Below are 19256 nucleotides of genomic sequence, written 5' to 3'. Positions count from 1 at the left end.
GATTTGTGTAAGATGTCATCGAATGCACTATAAAGCGTTGATAGGTAATCGTGAATCGTGATATAGGCATAGCCTTAAATATTAGCACTTTTAAATAAATTGCAAAGGCTCCAAAATGATATTCTTAATTCTCGAGAACTCGTCTTCTCTAGTAGAAAATTATACAATAGTAATTGTGAGAAAATTAGAGAGACCTTCTTAGCAACAACCTTACCTTATATATAGGCTACATTAAATTGTGTTTGATCTTAGTAATGTGAAATGCGGACATGATTGAAAATAAGTATTATTTGAATGTATAAATCACAGACACGGATCTTAAAGTTAAATACCATTAAAAATATTCATAGGCATACAATAATTTATTTTACACTTAAGACTTGAAGAAAAGATAAGACCATTACAGATGCTTTATAATTATATAAATTCTCTTGTCGTTGTTTTAACACGCAATTTATATTTTGATAATCAATTATCGCACCTTCATTTCCATGCCAAAATAACACACATAGTGTAGCATATCATAAGGAACCATAAATGAAGGTCCCCGAGAACAACAGGGGCCAAACAATTTTACTGAAAATAAGCAGCTACGAAGATGAAAATTTACATGATTCGCATATCGGACAGTGCAATAGGCAGACGCAGGAGACGAGATCACATATTGCATTCGAAGGACAGAGGAAGAGGAAATGAGAGAGACAGAAAAAGAGAAGAAGAAGAATTAGAAGAGGGAGATGATGATTTAAAGAGAATCACACTTAGTGGGCTTGAAAGAGAGCGTGTTCTGAGCATTGTTGTAAAGGATATGGAAGTTTTGCTGCTGTATGTTTCCGAAGATGGAAGGATTCCCCGATGGTTCACCCAACATTGCCAGGCACAAGAGATTTTCAGATGCCTGAATGAAAAAGTTGTCTGCCGGAAGCTCGTAATCCACGCCGCCTTTGAAGTTGAAGACGAGGGTTGGCAAGGTGAGGTGAGCGGATGATGTGTGGTAACAAAGATCCAAACCTGTAGAAGACCCGTCTACAGGAGTGAGATCAATGGCGGACTGAATTGCTTCCTTAAGAGGAGAGTAGGCAGCCTGGTCCAGAATGGTAACAGTGGTTCCGGAGTCGATGATCATACCTCCGCTGCCGTCCGATTGCAGATCGAAAGTTCCAGGAGGAATATCTAGTGCCTTACCATTGAGGGTGATTCCTGTAATAGGAATGTACCAGAAAGTGGGAATGATACTGCTCTTGATGAGTGGGAGAGTCTTGGCTCCTCCGCTCAAGGAAGCACCCTCGCCGAAAAAGAGGGGGCTGGTTTGTGAAGAAGAGTCGGTGATGGGCAAAAGACAGTAAGAGAACATGTTCTCTGCTTTGGAACCCAGCTGTGAGATAAGGGAGAGACCACCTCTTCCCAGTCCCACAAGGCCACCACCCTGAGAGAATCCTTGTCCTTCGTTGTCATGCCCGCATCCAAATGCAATGCCTTTAACCTTGCTGCTCCCAATTGACAATGTCTCGTAAGCCAGGTCGCCGCTGGTGAAGGAACCATCGCCATACTGATACATAAAGGTACAATCTGGATTGCATCCGGTTTGTGTACTCCCCAAGGCGTCACAAAGAGAATCACCGCAGGGAATTGTGGAAAATGTGGGGGACTTGGAGGGGTCGAAGATTGGCGTAGGCTGAGAGAAGCAGTCCTTGCAAGGCTTGCACTGAGTCCAAATCAGATCGCTCCCCGTGTCCAAAATCGCTTCGAAGCTCACAGAGGGCGTTCCCAGTGCAACGCTCACCAGAAATTCTCCATCCCCTACTTCAACGGGCGTTTCAGCGTCTAATTGCCCTCTTATCAATGCCTCTATCTTCTTCATTCGCTTCTTACTTCGATCCACAGCCAAACCCAATCTCTCAGAAAAACCCAACTCTCTCTCTGATCTGCGCGTCATATTCACCCTTATTTTTACATTTTCATCGCTGCTAGACTTCGGCCAACCACTAAACAGTCTGTCCGAAGAACATGATATCGTTGGAATAGTAAAGCATATCAAGACCACAAAACCCAACAGCTTTGAACGCTCCATTTCTCTTTTTCTTTTCTAAACCTCGAAACCTTTTTCTGCTCTCATCTACTCCACTCCATGCAATATATATACACAGAGAGAGTGAGAAGGAGCCTTAAATCAAAATCAACAGATTCCCCGACGTGTCCACATAACAATATCGATCCTCTTAGAAGGATAGACGAATTTATTTAATTTCCCCTTCTCTATCTCTGCCCGTCTGGAATTGTTCTAGAAGTAGAATAGACTGCTGCAATTCGAAGTGAATCGTATTTTTTTCTGTCCATACCTTCACTAAGTATTTCCGTACACTTAACTCGTAATCCAATTCCTTCTTCCCATTGAATTTTGTGGACCCATTCAGATCGAAATTCCAAAACGTGTTGTAACCGGAGGGTTAGTTTTCTAAAAATATTTAAAATTAGTTTACACATAATTATTCTTAGTCGGTTTATCCGGCTTTCCAACTTATTCTCATTCTTGTTTATCTCATTCTTAAATTTTGCTCTAATTAGTTTATTCATTTTTAAGATTTAGAGATTTTACTTGTACAAAAGTGTTATATTCAATGCTCTATTATGTATTCACATTACCGTATCCTATCATAAAGTTCTATTCAAGGATTTATACCAGAAAGAAAAAGTACATGAAAGTTAATGTAATCTATGTGGTTGAACATCCACATATATAAATCATCTAAATTGAATTTTATTTTTATTCTCGTTCTTATTTATCTTATTTCTCAATTTTACTTGTGCAGAAGTGTTATACGCAATGTTCTATTATATATTCACATTGCCATATCCTATCATAACGTTTTGCTCAAGGATTTATACCAGAAGGAAAAAGTAGATAAAAGTTAGCGTAATCTATGTGGTTGAACATGCAAGTATATAAATCATCTAAATTGAATTTAAGAATCCATCTTTTAAGAATTGGGTATGTAGTTGTATCAGTGATAAGCATGAAAGTCATGTCAACTAGGGATCACTCCCCATGTCCACGATTTTTTTATGTCAAATCCATAGATATGTGTAAGTTCTATATGTGTGAATATAAATTCTTCCCTAACATTTGATCTAATAAATCTCACTTTTCATCAATTTACCTTGAAGTTAACTCTTCACTAATTGTCAAGTATTCGCAATAGTTAAAATCACATTAGGGAGCCTGGTAGATCACTAGGGTCAAGTTCTCCTTGGTTATCCTTCGGAATGGTCGGTTTCACGAGCATGGCCAATTTAGGTAAATGGAAAAGAAGCATGCAAATTTCCCAAGATGAAAACTTTGATGGAGATAGATTCATCTTGGTGCTCCAACCAAAAGCGTTTCTATGATAAATGTTTCATTTATGCAAATTTGTATTCAATGAATTCTCAAAGCGACTGCATGTTAAATAAATGCACATTGAATTCTTTCAAAAACCAAAATGTTCAATAAATCACATAAAACAGGTACTAAATGTAATTATGATAGAATAAAAGGTTTGGAGTTAAAAAATTCGAATTTAAATTGCTAAATCTCAAGGGTCAGTATTGTATGGTGCAATATTGATTGGACGCCCCATTATTGACCAATAACAGAAAAAAGGCTAATACTTATGTAGAGAATAAATGCCTAGACATTGAGGTGTGGATGGAGAATAATCTAATAATAAATGTGATACATACGAATGTGTGCATGAATCCACGGGATAAGATAGAATATAAGGGGGTGTATGTAAATTAATAAGGGTGGCTAATTAGAGAATGGGCCAAGATTTCGACAAGATTGCATCATTTCTTGATATATGGCTGAATTAATCCATCCTCTAATAATATACCCAAAACTAAGGATAGTTTGACTAGATTAAAATATTTTACCATAATGTTTGGACCATACATTGACGTGCATGTGAATCCTAAAATAGTAATACATCTCAAAGCATATGGAATGCGGAATATATCGTTTAAATTAGATGCTTGGACGTCAAATAATAGTTAATATAGATAGAGTAATGGACCTTGGCACATACTAGCATGTGATACTCATTCTTTACATTTGAATCCTTCATGAGAGCCTAAAAAATAGAGAAATTATGTATAGTGAGTAGCTTATATCTCAAGAATTAAATAGACATCAATAAAATACGTGAACCTATTTAACAATCTAGAAGATTAAGAAATATGAAAATGAGTAGTAAGTTTAGGGGTATCTTCATGTGCAAAAGTTTCTGTGACGTAGTGCCCTATGGTATATTGATACTACCACATCCTATCATATAAAAGCTTTATTTAGAAATGGTGATTGCATGCTTCATATGAGAGAAATTATAGAAGAGGGAAAATAGTACATGAATTTATTATGCCGAAGGCGTCTCTTATATGAATTGGATGAGCTATTTTTGGGCATCAACGATTGTGAGTAAAGGAAACAACATTGCAAGACAATTGGGAATATTGGAGCTGTCCGTTGCCATTAGTTTTATTCTTCATTTTTTGTCAGAATGTGTGCACTGCCCATCATCTCTCGATCTTCTCATTTTACCACTATCTCTCCTCTTGCAATCACGATCAGATGAGATTTTTTCGAAAATTCTACTCCTCCATTAATGCAAACATAGTACTCTCAAATATTTGAGCTCTCACAATCTAAATTTTAGGGTTCCTGCCACTTGTTCCGTGTGCCTCTTTAATAATTCATAAATGTCATTATTTTCTTATTTTTTATTTCTATAAAATTTAGTTGTTGCACAGTTTTCCATGATAAGTGAATGGTGGGACCTTTTTTAATTACTAAGTACACTCAACCTTTATGTTTCCATTTGTCTAAATCAAACCATCTAGTAATTCCGAAACCCTAAAAAAGTTGTATGGGTTTTATAGACACTTCAAAATTTACTATGTTTGTATGTGTTAAAATGACTATGTTAGTGGGTTTTAAGTTATTTACTTATTATTCTGTTATTGTATTATATATAATAATAATATTATTGAATAGAAACATATTTGTTTAAATAGTTCAAGTAATTTATGGTGAAAATGTAAATAGAATAGAATAATTTTTTATTTTCAAATAGAAATAAACTATACAAATCATGTAAATTGTATTAGTATTATTGTAATATTATCATAAAAACTCAACCTTCAAGGACCCAACAAAAAAACAGATGCGAACCAACCCATAAAAACCAAGGAAAAGCAGCCCCATAGAACAACAGACAAGAACAATACAGAATTTCTACATAACAAAACTACAACACTTTGACCAATTTGTCATTCTTCTGAATGACATCCTCATTGATTTTCAGAACTTTCTTAATGATGTTGTCAACACGGGTCACACCCTTATCTTTTCTATGGAGCCTCGTTGCTGGACCAAGTAGGGGCTTCTCTTTCGTATCCAGATCCGCATCCACATCCTCTGAGGGAGCCCTAAGTTTCTTACAGGTACCAGCATTCACAACCTTATCTTTCTTCACCATCTCAATGCTACCAGTGGGGCACTTGCCCTAAGAAATATAATGAAGAACTTCAGCCTATTCATTGAGTCTACGTAGACCAATGCTAGTATTGTTCATGGCAGACATACTCACGTCCACCACCACACTCAAACTATGCTGATGTTTATAAGTCATTTTCCAAAGCCTTAATGTACTCTTCATGTTCCTCCTTAAGGTCTTTAATACCATTAGCCAGGGTATGCGTATTCGAGACCTAGTACTGTCGAGGTCCCGTTTAGGTGGATTGGCCTTCTCTTTGAGATTATTAATCTCTTGAAAAATCTAGGTGAATTGGGCATTTTGGTTATCCTTTAAATTCCTCAAGTTAATATTCGTAATCGTATTCTCAGGGACCGACAAACCATCTCCTTAGGAGTAAACCCACCACCAAGAGTAGGTATAGAAACATTGACACCCTAATCCTCCGCAGGCCCGTCCAAATCAATCTGAGAGGCATTCGGTCGCTTAGAATAATTCTCATTGACATTGTTAAATACTTTGGTTTTGTCAATAGCTCTTGACATAGAAATGCTGGCCACTCTTTTAACCTTCACATCAGAACTACCGTCCACCGAATTAGGGACATGTTCAGGGTCATCCTCCTCGTTAGATAAAATAATTTATTTTCTGCTAGTACGGTTAGGGATTTTAGACGATGAGGGTCCTTGTTTGTTATAAATGTGAAAGACTTCGTTCCCATCGAAGTCCACCTCTTCATCAGAAGAGATTTTCCCATAATGAATATGGACATTCTTCTTGTATTCTATACCAGTTTTAGCACTCGTATTCCTCTCGACATGGATAGTCTTGGCATACTTCATAATCAACGGGAATAAGCCCTCATGGAGAACAAGGGAGGATGCACATTTCTCGTGAGCCCTAATGCTATTATTCAATGATGAGACCAAATAAAAGGCCAAGGAAATGCACTTGTGATGCCGAAAATGATTAATAATGACAAAGTGATAGCTAAGTAAGCTACAGAATTCACCATCAACGGTGGGGCGGCGCACGATAACCTCTGAGACCTCCTACCATGGCTTTGAAAGTGATTTTTTCTCCCACCCAACATTATTATTCTTTCTCACCTTCTCCCTTTCCTTCGGCGGGAAAAAGGTTTTCATCGCCACCATCGCACATTTCTTATGCTTGTAGAATTTGGTGCCCTTGTTCAGAATTTTGGACACCTTAGCCACCATCTCCTCATTAACCTCCAGCTCCATACCATAGACACAGATAAAACCATCCTTCCACCCATTAAGAAAGGCCTCAGTAACAAGGGCATCCACACCATGAAGCATCTCGATATAACTAGTCAAAACTCCTACCGATAGTTCTTTCCATACTGCTTCCTTATTTCGTCATTTTTCGCAGACTATGGGATCCAAACGGTTCCTATCTCCCCTAATATTAAAAAATACTAATTCTCAACAACCTGCAACACAAACAGAGTTGACCTAAACCATATAAAAACAATTAAAAAAGCCACCAGAAAGTTCGTCTTTCCCCTCATAAAAGAAGTCTTGCCCAGGACACTTTGGAAGATGTCATTCTCCATCATTTCCAAAAACCCCTTGAGCTTCGCACGCATCATAATCATTACGGAGTAGGTTAAGAAGATCCACTGGGATCTTATCATAAATGTTCCAAAGTTTCCTACTTGCCAAGTCGGCCCCAATGTTGGCCTAAATATCCGCAACCTTATTACCTTCATGGTAGACATGTGAAATGTTAAATTCATAGAAGCCCCTGAGAGGAATTAGGCTATCTTGAATAATATGTTTAATCGACCAAATAGGAGAGGAGGAAGTCATTAAACAATGATGTTTAGGGAGTCACACTCCAACCAGACCCTTCTCAAACCTTTCTCTTTGGCCAATTTGATATTGGTATAAATTGTGAAGGCCTCATTAAAGTGATTTGTCTGGGTACCCAAAGAGAGGGCCATTGTCGAGACCATCCTGCCATTGTTATCACGCAACACTTCCCCACATCCAGCAGGTCTGGGATTCCCATTCGCCACACCATCAATTAATGTTACTTTAGGTCCAATATTTTTTTTAAATGTTATAAAAATTGATTAACAAGATATGAGAAAGAATTTATTGAATTAATAGATAGAGAGAAAAATCAATCCAATGTCATTTCTTTCAATGAAATGGAAAATATTTTTGCAGGAAGAGCATCATCAAGAATCAAGACAATAGATAAAGTAGTAAATGTTGTCAAGTGAGTGCTAAGATCAACTTTCCCATTGGACTTCTCAAAACATGGTACCTCTGTTTTCTTTGAGATGGGATTCTTTAGGACGGTATATGAAAGTAGTCCACGTGTGCAATATGGTGGAAGAGTTAGTTGGGATTAGGTTTGGCTTGTGCTGGCCAATTATTCAGATGTCCAAATCTCTACTACGATACATAATTTAGAAGGATTATTTCCATAAAAAAATAAAGCAACTGAATAATTGTAGTGCTCTATTGTATTTAAGTTAAGAGTGTAAAATTATCCCTTTCCCAATTGAATGATCCTTCTTCCTTTCTAGCTATACATTGAATAATAAATAAATATTTTCCAGCATCTATATCCGTTGCGACAAGAATCTTCGATAGAAAAATAATAATAATAATAAGTAAAGAAAAATGAAATGGCATTATACTAGAATACATTATTTTCATGACCCAAAATAGTAAATTAATGGATACTAAGCGATTGGAGCTAGTTAAATGCCTTGCTGAAGGAGTAATTACCAAAATAAAAGAAAAAAGAGAAAAGAGGAGACTATGTTTAAACTGGTTCAATTTAAAACTTCCTAATAGTATCCTCATGTGGCATACATTGCCAAGCACTAAGAAAGAATTTTTTATATCATTGTAGATCTAAATGCATCTCACCTTAGGTGGTTAATCGGGTCAATGGAGATGGAAAAATCCTTTACAAAGGCTGCACATTATCTAGTAAGCACAATAGTTTTAAAAGATAATAAATAAATAATAAGAATGAAATTAGAACAAGAATTTAATCAAATGTAAATGCACTCCACTCATCACCTTCGTCGCCCAATTGAATAAACTAAGAAAATATAAGAAAAGCTACTAGTTTAGATGTTGTCCAATGCCCTTAGAAACTATATGAATAGCATGTTGGACACCTTATCCACCATCTCCTCATCAACCTCCAGCTCCATACCATAGACACAGAGCACACCATACTTCCACCCATGAACAAAGGCCTCGGTAACAAGGGCATCCGTACCATGAAGCGTCTCGATATAACTAGTAAAAACACTTATCGAAAGTTCTTTGCATACTGCTTCCTTGTTTCATCATTTTTCATAGACTATGGGCTCCAAACGGTTCCTATCTCCCCCAATCTTGGAAAATACCGATTCTCAACAACTTGCAACACAAACAGAGTTGAGCTAAACAAAAACAATCAAAAACGCCACCAGAAAGTTTGACTTTCCCCTCATAGAAGAAGTCTTGCCTAGGACACTTTGGAAGACGTCATTCTCCATCATTTCCGAAAGCCCCTTGAGCTTCGCACGCATCATGATCATTACGGAGTAGGTTAAGAAGATCCTCTGGGATCCGATCATAAATGTTCCAAACTTTCCTACTTGGCAAGTCGGCGGCCCCAATGTTGGCCTAAATATCGGCAACCTTATTACCTTCACGATAGACATGTGAAATGTTAAATTTGTAGAATCCCCTGAGAAGCATTAGGCTATCTTCAATAATATGTTTAATCGACCAACTAGGGGAGGAGGAAGTTGTTAAACAATTAATGATGTTTAGGGAGTCACACTCCAAGAAGACCCTTCTCAAACCTTTCTCTTTGGCCAATTTGATATTGGTATACGTTGTGAAGGCCTCACTAAAGTGGTTTGTCTAGGTACCCAAAGAGAGGGCCACCATCGAGCCCATCCTGCCATTATTATCATGCACCACTCCCCCATATCCAGCAGGTCCGGGATTCCCCTTCGCTGCACCATCAATTAATGTTACTTTAGGTCCAATATTTTTTTTTAAACGTTATAAAAATTGATTAACAAGATATGAGAAAGAGTTTATTGAATTAATAGATAAAGGGAAAAATCAATCCAATGTCATTTGTTTCAATGAAATGAAAAAGATTTTTGCAGGAAGAGAATCCTCAAGAATCAAGCCAATAGATAAAGTAGTAAATGTTGTCAAGTGAGTGCTAAGATCAACTTTCCCATTGGACTTCTCGAAACATGGTACCTCTATGTGCTTTGAGATTGGATTCTTTAGGATGGTATACGAAAGTAGTCTACGTGTGCAATATGATGGAAGAGTTAGTTGGGATTAGGTTTGGCCTATGCCGGCCAATTATTCAGATGTCCACATCTCTACTATGATACATGATTTTTAAGGAGTGCTTCCATAAAAAAGTAAACCAACCGAATAATTGTAGTGCTCTATTGTATTTAAGTTAAGAGTGTAAAATTATCCCTTTCCCAATTGAATGATCATTCTTCCTTTCTAGCTATACATTGAATAATAAATAAATATTTTCCACCATCTATATCCGTTGCAACAAGAATCTTCGATAGAAAAATAATGATAATAATAATAATAATAATAAGTAAAGAAAAATGAAATGGCATTATACTAGAATACATTATTTTCATGAACCAAAATAGTAAATTAATGGATACAAAGCAATTGTAGCTAGTTAAATGCCTTGCTGAAGGAGTAATTACCAAAATAAAATAAAAAAAGAAAAGAGGAGGCTCTGTTTAAACTGGTTCAATCTAAAACTTCCTAATATTATCCTCGTGTGACATACATTGTCGAGCATTGAGAAACATAGAATTTTTTATATCGCTTGTAGCTCTAAATGCATCTCACCTTAGGTGGTTGATCGGGTCGAGGGAGATGGAAAAATCCTTAACAAAGGTTGCACATTATCTAGTTAGCACAATAGTTTTACAAGATAATAAATAAATAATAAGAATGAAATTAGAACAAGAATTTAATCAAATGTAAATGCACTCCACTCTTCACCTTCATCGCCCAATTGAATAAACTAAGAAAATATAAGCTAAGATGTTAGTTTAGATGTTGTCCAATGCCCTTAGAAACTATATGAATAGCATATTGGGCCGCCATCCCTCCTCTTACCCTCCTTGCATTGTCAAGGTGAAATAAGTATGAGGTTGATTTAATAATTATTTTAAATTTATATGTTTTATTTATTATTCATTGTGTGTTTCTTACTTGTTAATGCTTTATCAATTGTAAACTATGTAATAGTGCGAATACTTTTTCCTTGGAATATATAATTAGTTCTCTCTCCCTCTATATTAAGGATATTTTTTAAGAAATTATTGTTTATTTAAATAAATATAATAATATCTATTTAAGAATTATCTCAACCAATATTTTATTCATCTGAGAAGTTTTTTGGCTATCTAAAAATCTAATAAGTGTCAACTCTCTCAAATAATTGATTTTAGTATCCTTTGTGTTCATTGGACTATAATAATACGTAAGTAGACACTGCAACATAGATCATGTGAAATTGAAATTAACATGTTAGGATTTACAAGGTGAAAGAGTGAAGATACTATGATTTTTTGTAGGCAATCAAAACTTTTCTCAATAATTGTGTTATTATGTTGTAGTCCACTAATATTTTAATTTTTTAGGTCACGAAAAAAAGTTCCAAAACCTAATGCAATCCTATTAAAATGTTGAAAACAAGTAATCATGTCACATTATCAATGGCTGAAAATTGATGTGTGGTCTAACATCCATACTCTGAAGCACAAATACATTACATAATTTAATTTTATTATCTAAGGTGCATTGTAGTGTAGTAGCAATCTTTCAAATGAGAGGCCCCGATTCACCATCAATAAGTTTTCTATATAAGATTTGTGTAAGATGTCATCGAATGCACTATAAAGCGTTGATAGGTAATCGTGAATCGTGATATAGGCATAGCCTTAAATATTAGCACTTTTAAATAAATTGCAAAGGCTCCAAAATGATATTCTTAATTCTCGAGAACTCGTCTTCTCTAGTAGAAAATTATACAATAGTAATTGTGAGAAAATTAGAGAGACCTTCTTAGCAACAACCTTACCTTATATATAGGCTACATTAAATTGTGTTTGATCTTAGTAATGTGAAATGCGGACATGATTGAAAATAAGTATTATTTGAATGTATAAATCACAGACACGGATCTTAAAGTTAAATACCATTAAAAATATTCATAGGCATACAATAATTTATTTTACACTTAAGACTTGAAGAAAAGATAAGACCATTACAGATGCTTTATAATTATATAAATTCTCTTGTCGTTGTTTTAACACGCAATTTATATTTTGATAATCAATTATCGCACCTTCATTTCCATGCCAAAATAACACACATAGTGTAGCATATCATAAGGAACCATAAATGAAGGTCCCCGAGAACAACAGGGGCCAAACAATTTTACTGAAAATAAGCAGCTACGAAGATGAAAATTTACATGATTCGCATATCGGACACTGCAATAGGCAGACGCAGGAGACGAGATCACATATTGCATTCGAAGGACAGAGGAAGAGGAAATGAGAGAGACAGAAAAAGAGAAGAAGAAGAATTAGAAGAGGGAGATGATGATTTAAAGAGAATCACACTTAGTGGGCTTGAAAGAGAGCGTGTTCTGAGCATTGTTGTAAAGGATATGGAAGTTTTGCTGCTGTATGTTTCCGAAGATGGAAGGATTCCCCGATGGTTCACCCAACATTGCCAGGCACAAGAGATTTTCAGATGCCTGAATGAAAAAGTTGTCTGCCGGAAGCTCGTAATCCACGCCGCCTTTGAAGTTGAAGACGAGGGTTGGCAAGGTGAGGTGAGCGGATGATGTGTGGTAACAAAGATCCAAACCTGTAGAAGACCCGTCTACAGGAGTGAGATCAATGGCGGACTGAATTGCTTCCTTAAGAGGAGAGTAGGCAGCCTGGTCCAGAATGGTAACAGTGGTTCCGGAGTCGATGATCATACCTCCGCTGCCGTCCGATTGCAGATCGAAAGTTCCAGGAGGAATATCTAGTGCCTTACCATTGAGGGTGATTCCTGTAATAGGAATGTACCAGAAAGTGGGAATGATACTGCTCTTGATGAGTGGGAGAGTCTTGGCTCCTCCGCTCAAGGAAGCACCGTCGCCGAAAAAGAGGGGGCTGGTTTGTGAAGAAGAGTCGGTGATGGGCAAAAGACAGTAAGAGAACATGTTCTCTGCTTTGGAACCCAGCTGTGAGATAAGGGAGAGACCACCTCTTCCCAGTCCCACAAGGCCACCACCCTGAGAGAATCCTTGTCCTTCGTTGTCATGCCCGCATCCAAATGCAATGCCTTTAACCTTGCTGCTCCCAATTGACAATGTCTCGTAAGCCAGGTCGCCGCTGGTGAAGGAACCATCGCCATACTGATACATAAAGGTACAATCTGGATTGCATCCGGTTTGTGTACTCCCCAAGGCGTCACAAAGAGAATCACCGCAGGGAATTGTGGAAAATGTGGGGGACTTGGAGGGGTCGAAGATTGGCGTAGGCTGAGAGAAGCAGTCCTTGCAAGGCTTGCACTGAGTCCAAATCAGATCGCTCCCCGTGTCCACAATCGCTTCGAAGCTCACAGAGGGCGTTCCCAGTGCAACGCTCACCAGAAATTCTCCATCCCCTACTTCAACGGGCGTTTCAGCGTCTAATTGCCCTCTTATCAATGCCTCTATCTTCTTCATTCGCTTCTTACTTCGATCCACAGCCAAACCCAATCTCTCAGAAAAACCCAACTCTCTCTCTGATCTGCGCGTCATATTCACCCTTATTTTTACATTTTCATCGCTGCTAGACTTCGGCCAACCACTAAACAGTCTGTCCGAAGAACATGATATCGTTGGAATAGTAAAGCATATCAAGACCACAAAACCCAACAGCTTTGAACGCTCCATTTCTCTTTTTCTTTTCTAAACCTCGAAACCTTTTTCTGCTCTCATCTACTCCACTCCATGCAATATATATACACAGAGAGAGTGAGAAGGAGCCTTAAATCAAAATCAACAGATTCCCCGACGTGTCCACATAACAATATCGATCCTCTTAGAAGGATAGACGAATTTATTTAATTTCCCCTTCTCTATCTCTGCCCGTCTGGAATTGTTCTAGAAGTAGAATAGACTGCTGCAATTCGAAGTGAATCGTATTTTTTTCTGTCCATACCTTCACTAAGTATTTCCGTACACTTAACTCGTAATCCAATTCCTTCTTCCCATTGAATTTTGTGGACCCATTCAGATCGAAATTCCAAAACGTGTTGTAACCGGAGGGTTAGTTTTCTAAAAATATTTAAAATTAGTTTACACATAATTATTCTTAGTCGGTTTATCCGGCTTTCCAACTTATTCTCATTCTTGTTTATCTCATTCTTAAATTTTGCTCTAATTAGTTTATTCATTTTTAAGATTTAGAGATTTTACTTGTACAAAAGTGTTATATTCAATGCTCTATTATGTATTCACATTACCGTATCCTATCATAAAGTTCTATTCAAGGATTTATACCAGAAAGAAAAAGTACATGAAAGTTAATGTAATCTATGTGGTTGAACATCCACATATATAAATCATCTAAATTGAATTTTATTTTTATTCTCGTTCTTATTTATCTTATTTCTCAATTTTACTTGTGCAGAAGTGTTATACGCAATGTTCTATTATATATTCACATTGCCATATCCTATCATAACGTTTTGCTCAAGGATTTATACCAGAAGGAAAAAGTAGATAAAAGTTAGCGTAATCTATGTGGTTGAACATGCAAGTATATAAATCATCTAAATTGAATTTAAGAATCCATCTTTTAAGAATTGGGTATGTAGTTGTATCAGTGATAAGCATGAAAGTCATGTCAACTAGGGATCACTCCCCATGTCCACGATTTTTTTATGTCAAATCCATAGATATGTGTAAGTTCTATATGTGTGAATATAAATTCTTCCCTAACATTTGATCTAATAAATCTCACTTTTCATCAATTTACCTTGAAGTTAACTCTTCACTAATTGTCAAGTATTCGCAATAGTTAAAATCACATTAGGGAGCCTGGTAGATCACTAGGGTCAAGTTCTCCTAGGTTATCCTTCGGAACGGTCGGTTTCACGAGCATGGCCAATTTAGGTAAATGGAAAAGAAGCATGCAAATTTCCCAAGATGAAAACTTTGATGGAGATAGATTCATCTTGGTGCTCCAACCAAAAGCGTTTCTATGATAAATGTTTCATTTATGCAAATTCGTATTCAATGAATTCTCAAAGCGACTGCATGTTAAATAAATGCACATTGAATTCTTTCAAAAACCAAAATGTTCAATAAATCACATAAAACAGGTACTAAATGTAATTATGATAGAATAAAAGGTTTGGAGTTAAAAAATTCGAATTTAAATTGCTAAATCTCAAGGGTCAGTATTGTATGGTGCAATATTGATTGGACGCCCCATTATTGACCAATAACAGAAAAAAGGCTAATACTTATGTAGAGAATAAATGCCTAGACATTGAGGTGTGGATGGAGAATAATCTAATAATAAATGTGATACATACGAATGTGTGCATGAATCCACGGGATAAGATAGAATATAAGGGGGTGTATGTAAATTAATAAGGGTGGCTAATTAGAGAATGGGCCAATATTTCGACAAGATTGCATCATTTCTTGATATATGGCTGAATTAATCCATCCTCTAATAATATACCCAAAACTAAGGATAGTTTGACTAGATTAAAATATTTTACCATTATGTTTTGACCATACATTGACGTGCATGTGAATCCTAAAATAGTAATACATCTCAAAGCATATGGAATGTGGAATATATCGTTTAAATTAGATGCTTGGACGTCAAATAATAGTTAATATAGATAGAGTAATGGACCTTGGCACATACTAGCATGTGATACTCATTCTTTACATTTGAATCCTTCATGAGAGCCTAAAAAATAGAGAAATTATGTATAGTGAGTAGCTTATATCTCAAGAATTAAATAGACATCAATAAAATACGTGAACCTATTTAACAATCTAGAAGATTAAGAAATATGAAAATGAGTAGTAAGTTTAGGGGTATCTTCATGTGCAAAAGTTTCTGTGACGTAGTGCCCTATGGTATATTGATACTACCACATCCTATCATATAAAAGCTTTATTTAGAAATGGTGATTGCATGCTTCATATGAGAGAAATTATAGAAGAGGGAAAATAGTACATGAATTTATTATGCCGAAGGCGTCTCTTATATGAATTGGATGAGCTATTTTTGGGCATCAACGATTGTGAGTAAAGGAAACAACATTGCAAGACAATTGGGAATATTGGAGTTGTCCGTTGTCCATTAGTTTTATTCTTCATTTTTTGTCAGAATGTGTGCACTGCCCATCATCTCTCGATCTTCTCATTTTACCACTATCTCTCCTCTTGCAGTCACGATCAGATGAGATTTTTTCGAAAATTCTACTCCTCCATTAATGCAAACATAGTACTCTCAAATATTTGAGCTCTCACAATCTAAATTTTAGGGTTCCTGCCACTTGTTCCGTGTGCCTCTTTAATAATTCATAAATATCATTATTTTCTTATTTTTTATTTCTATACAATTTAGTTGTTGCACAGTTTCCCATGATAAGTGAATGGTGGGACCTTTTTTAATTACTAAGTACACTCAACCTTTATGTTTCCATTTGTCTAAATCAAACCATCTAGTAATTCTGAAACCCTAAAAAAGTTGTATGGGTTTTATAGACACTTCAAAATTTACTATGTTTGTATGTGTTAAAATGACTATGTTAGTGGGTTTTAAGTTATTTACTTATTATTCTGTTATTGTATTATATATAATAATAATATTATTGAATAGAAACATATTTGTTTAAATAGTTCAAGTAATTTATGGTGAAAATGTAAATAGAATAGAATAATTTTTTATTTTCAAATAGAAATAAACTATACAAATCATGTAAATTGTATTAGTATTATTGTAATATTATCATAAAAACTCAACCTTCAAGGACCCAACAAAAAAACAGATGCGAACCAACCCATAAAAACCAAGGAAAAGCAGCCCCATAGAACAACAGACAAGAACAATACAGAATTTCTACATAACAAAACTACAACACTTTGACCAATTTGTCATTCTTCTGAATGACATCCTCATTGATTTTCAGAACTTTCTTAATGATGTTGTCAACACGGGTCACACCCTTATCTTTTCTATGGAGCCTCGTCGCTGGACCAAGTAGGGGCTTCTCTTTCGTATCCAGATCCGCATCCACATCCTCTGAGGGAGCCCTAAGTTACTTACAGGTACCAGCATTCACAACCTTATCTTTCTTCACCATCTCAATGCTACCAGTGGGGCACTTGCCCTAAGAAATATAATGAAGAACTTCAGCCTATTCATTGAGTCTACGTAGACCAATGCTAGTATTGTTCATGGCAGACATACTCACCTCCACCACCACACTCAAACTATGCTGATGTTTATAAGTCATTTTCCAAAGCCTTAATGTACTCTTCATGTTCCTCCTTAAGGTCTTTAATACAATTAGCCAGGGTATGCGTATTCGAGACCTAGTACTGTCGAGGTCCCGATTAGGTGGATTGGCCTTCTCTTTGAGATTATTAATCTCTTGAAAAATCTAGGTGAATTGGGCATTTTGGTTATCCTTTAAATTCCTCAAGTTAATATTCGTAATCGTATTCTCGGGGACCGACAAACCATCTCCTTAGGAGTAAACCCACCACCAAGAGTAGGTATAGAAACATTGACACCCTAATCCTCTGCAGGCCCGTCCAAATCAATCTGAGAGGCATTCGGTCGCTTAGAATAATTCTCATTGACATTGTTAAATACTTTGGTTTTGTCAATAGCTCTTGACATAGAAACGCTGGCCACTCTTTTAACCTTCACATCAGAACTACCGTCCACCAAATTAGGGACATGTTCAGGGTCATCCTCCTCGTTAGATAAAATAATTTATTTTCTGCTAGTACGGTTAGGGATTTTAGACGATGAGGGTCCTTGTTTGTTATAAATGTGAAAGACTTCGTTCCCATCGAAGTCCACCTCTTCATCAGAAGAGATTTCCCCATAATGAATATGGACATTCTTCTTGTATTCTATACTAGTTTTAGCACTCGTATTCCTCTCGACATGGATAGTCTTGGCATACTTCATAATCAACGGGAATAAGCCCTCATGGAGAACAAGGGAGGATGCACATTTCTCGTGAGCCCTAATGCTATTATTCAATGATGAGACCAAATAAAAGGCCAAGGAAATGCACTTGTGATGCCGAAAATGATTAATAATGACAAAGTGATAGCTAAGTAAGCTACAGAATTCACCATCAACGGTGAGGCGGCGCACGATAACCTCTGAGACCTCCTACCATGGCTTTGAAAGTGATTTTTTCTCCCACCCAACATTATTATTCTTTCTCACCTTCTCCCTTTCCTTCGGCGGGAAAAAGGTTTTCATCGCCACCATCGCACATTTCTTATGCTTGTAGAATTTGGTGCCCTTGTTCAGAATTTTGGACACCTTAGCCACCATCTCCTCATTAACCTCCAACTCCATACCATAGACACAGATAAAACCATCCTTCCACCCATTAAGAAAGGCCTTAGTAACAAGGGCATCCACACCATGAAGCATCTCGATATAACTAGTCAAAACTCCTACCGAAAGTTCTTTCCATACTGCTTCCTTATTTCGTCATTTTTCGCAGACTATGGGATCCAAACAGTTCCTATCTCCCCTAATATTAAAAAATACTAATTCTCAACAACCTGCAACACAAACAGAGTTGACCTAAACCATATAAAAACAATTAAAAAAGCCACCAGAAAGTTCATCTTTCCCCTCATAAAAGAAGTCTTGCCCAGGACACTTTGGAAGATGTCATTCTCCATCATTTCCAAAAACCCCTTGAGCTTCGCACGCATCATAATCATCACGGAGTATGTTAAGAAGATCCACTGGGATCTTATCATAAATGTTCCAAAGTTTCCTACTTGCCAAGTCGGCCCCAATGTTGACCTAAATATCCGCAACCTTATTACCTTCATGGTAGACATGTGAAATGTTAAATTCATAGAAGCCCCTGAGAGGAATTAGGCTATCTTGAATAATATGTTTAATCGACCAAATAGGAGAGGAGGAAGTCGTTAAACAATGATGTTTAGGGAGTCACACTCCAACCAGACCCTTCTCAAACCTTTCTCTTTGGCCAATTTGATATTGGTATAAATTGTGAAGGCCTCATTAAAGTGATTTGTCTGGGTACCCAAAGAGAGGGCCATTGTCGAGACCATCCTGCCATTGTTATCACGCACCACTTCCCCACATCCAGCAGGTCTGGGATTCCCATTCGCCACACCATCAATTAATGTTACTTTAGGTCCAATATTTTTTTTAAATGTTATAAAAATTGATTAACAAGATATGAGAAAGAGTTTATTGAATTAATAGATAGAGAGAAAAATCAATCCAATGTCATTTCTTTCAATGAAATGGAAAATATTTTTGCAGGAAGAGCATCATCAAGAATCAAGACAATAGATAAAGTAGTAAATGTTGTCAAGTGAGTGCTAAGATCAACTTTCCCATTGGACTTCTCAAAACATGGTACCTCTATTTGCTTTGAGATG

The 19256-nt window shown here is 36.6% G+C and overlaps 2 protein-coding genes across 2 annotated transcripts; both read right to left on the bottom strand.

Moving 5' to 3' along the window:
- Positions 1–745: 745 nt before the first annotated feature.
- LOC131865682 (aspartic proteinase nepenthesin-1-like) lies at positions 746–2071 on the bottom strand. Its single transcript, XM_059215356.1, has one exon. It carries the CDS (start codon positions 2069–2071, stop codon positions 746–748), a length of 1326 nt encoding a protein of 441 aa, XP_059071339.1.
- A 10102-nt stretch (positions 2072–12173) lies between these two features.
- LOC131865681 (aspartic proteinase nepenthesin-1-like) lies at positions 12174–13499 on the bottom strand. The gene has a single exon (XM_059215355.1). It carries the CDS (start codon positions 13497–13499, stop codon positions 12174–12176), a length of 1326 nt encoding a protein of 441 aa, XP_059071338.1.
- Between the last annotated feature and the right edge of the window lie 5757 nt (positions 13500–19256).

This window comes from Cryptomeria japonica, unplaced genomic scaffold (genome assembly GCF_030272615.1).
Source record: "Cryptomeria japonica unplaced genomic scaffold, Sugi_1.0 HiC_scaffold_116, whole genome shotgun sequence".
Taxonomy (NCBI): Eukaryota; Viridiplantae; Streptophyta; class Pinopsida; order Cupressales; family Cupressaceae; genus Cryptomeria; species Cryptomeria japonica.
This window is presented reverse-complemented; position numbering and strand designations above follow the sequence as displayed.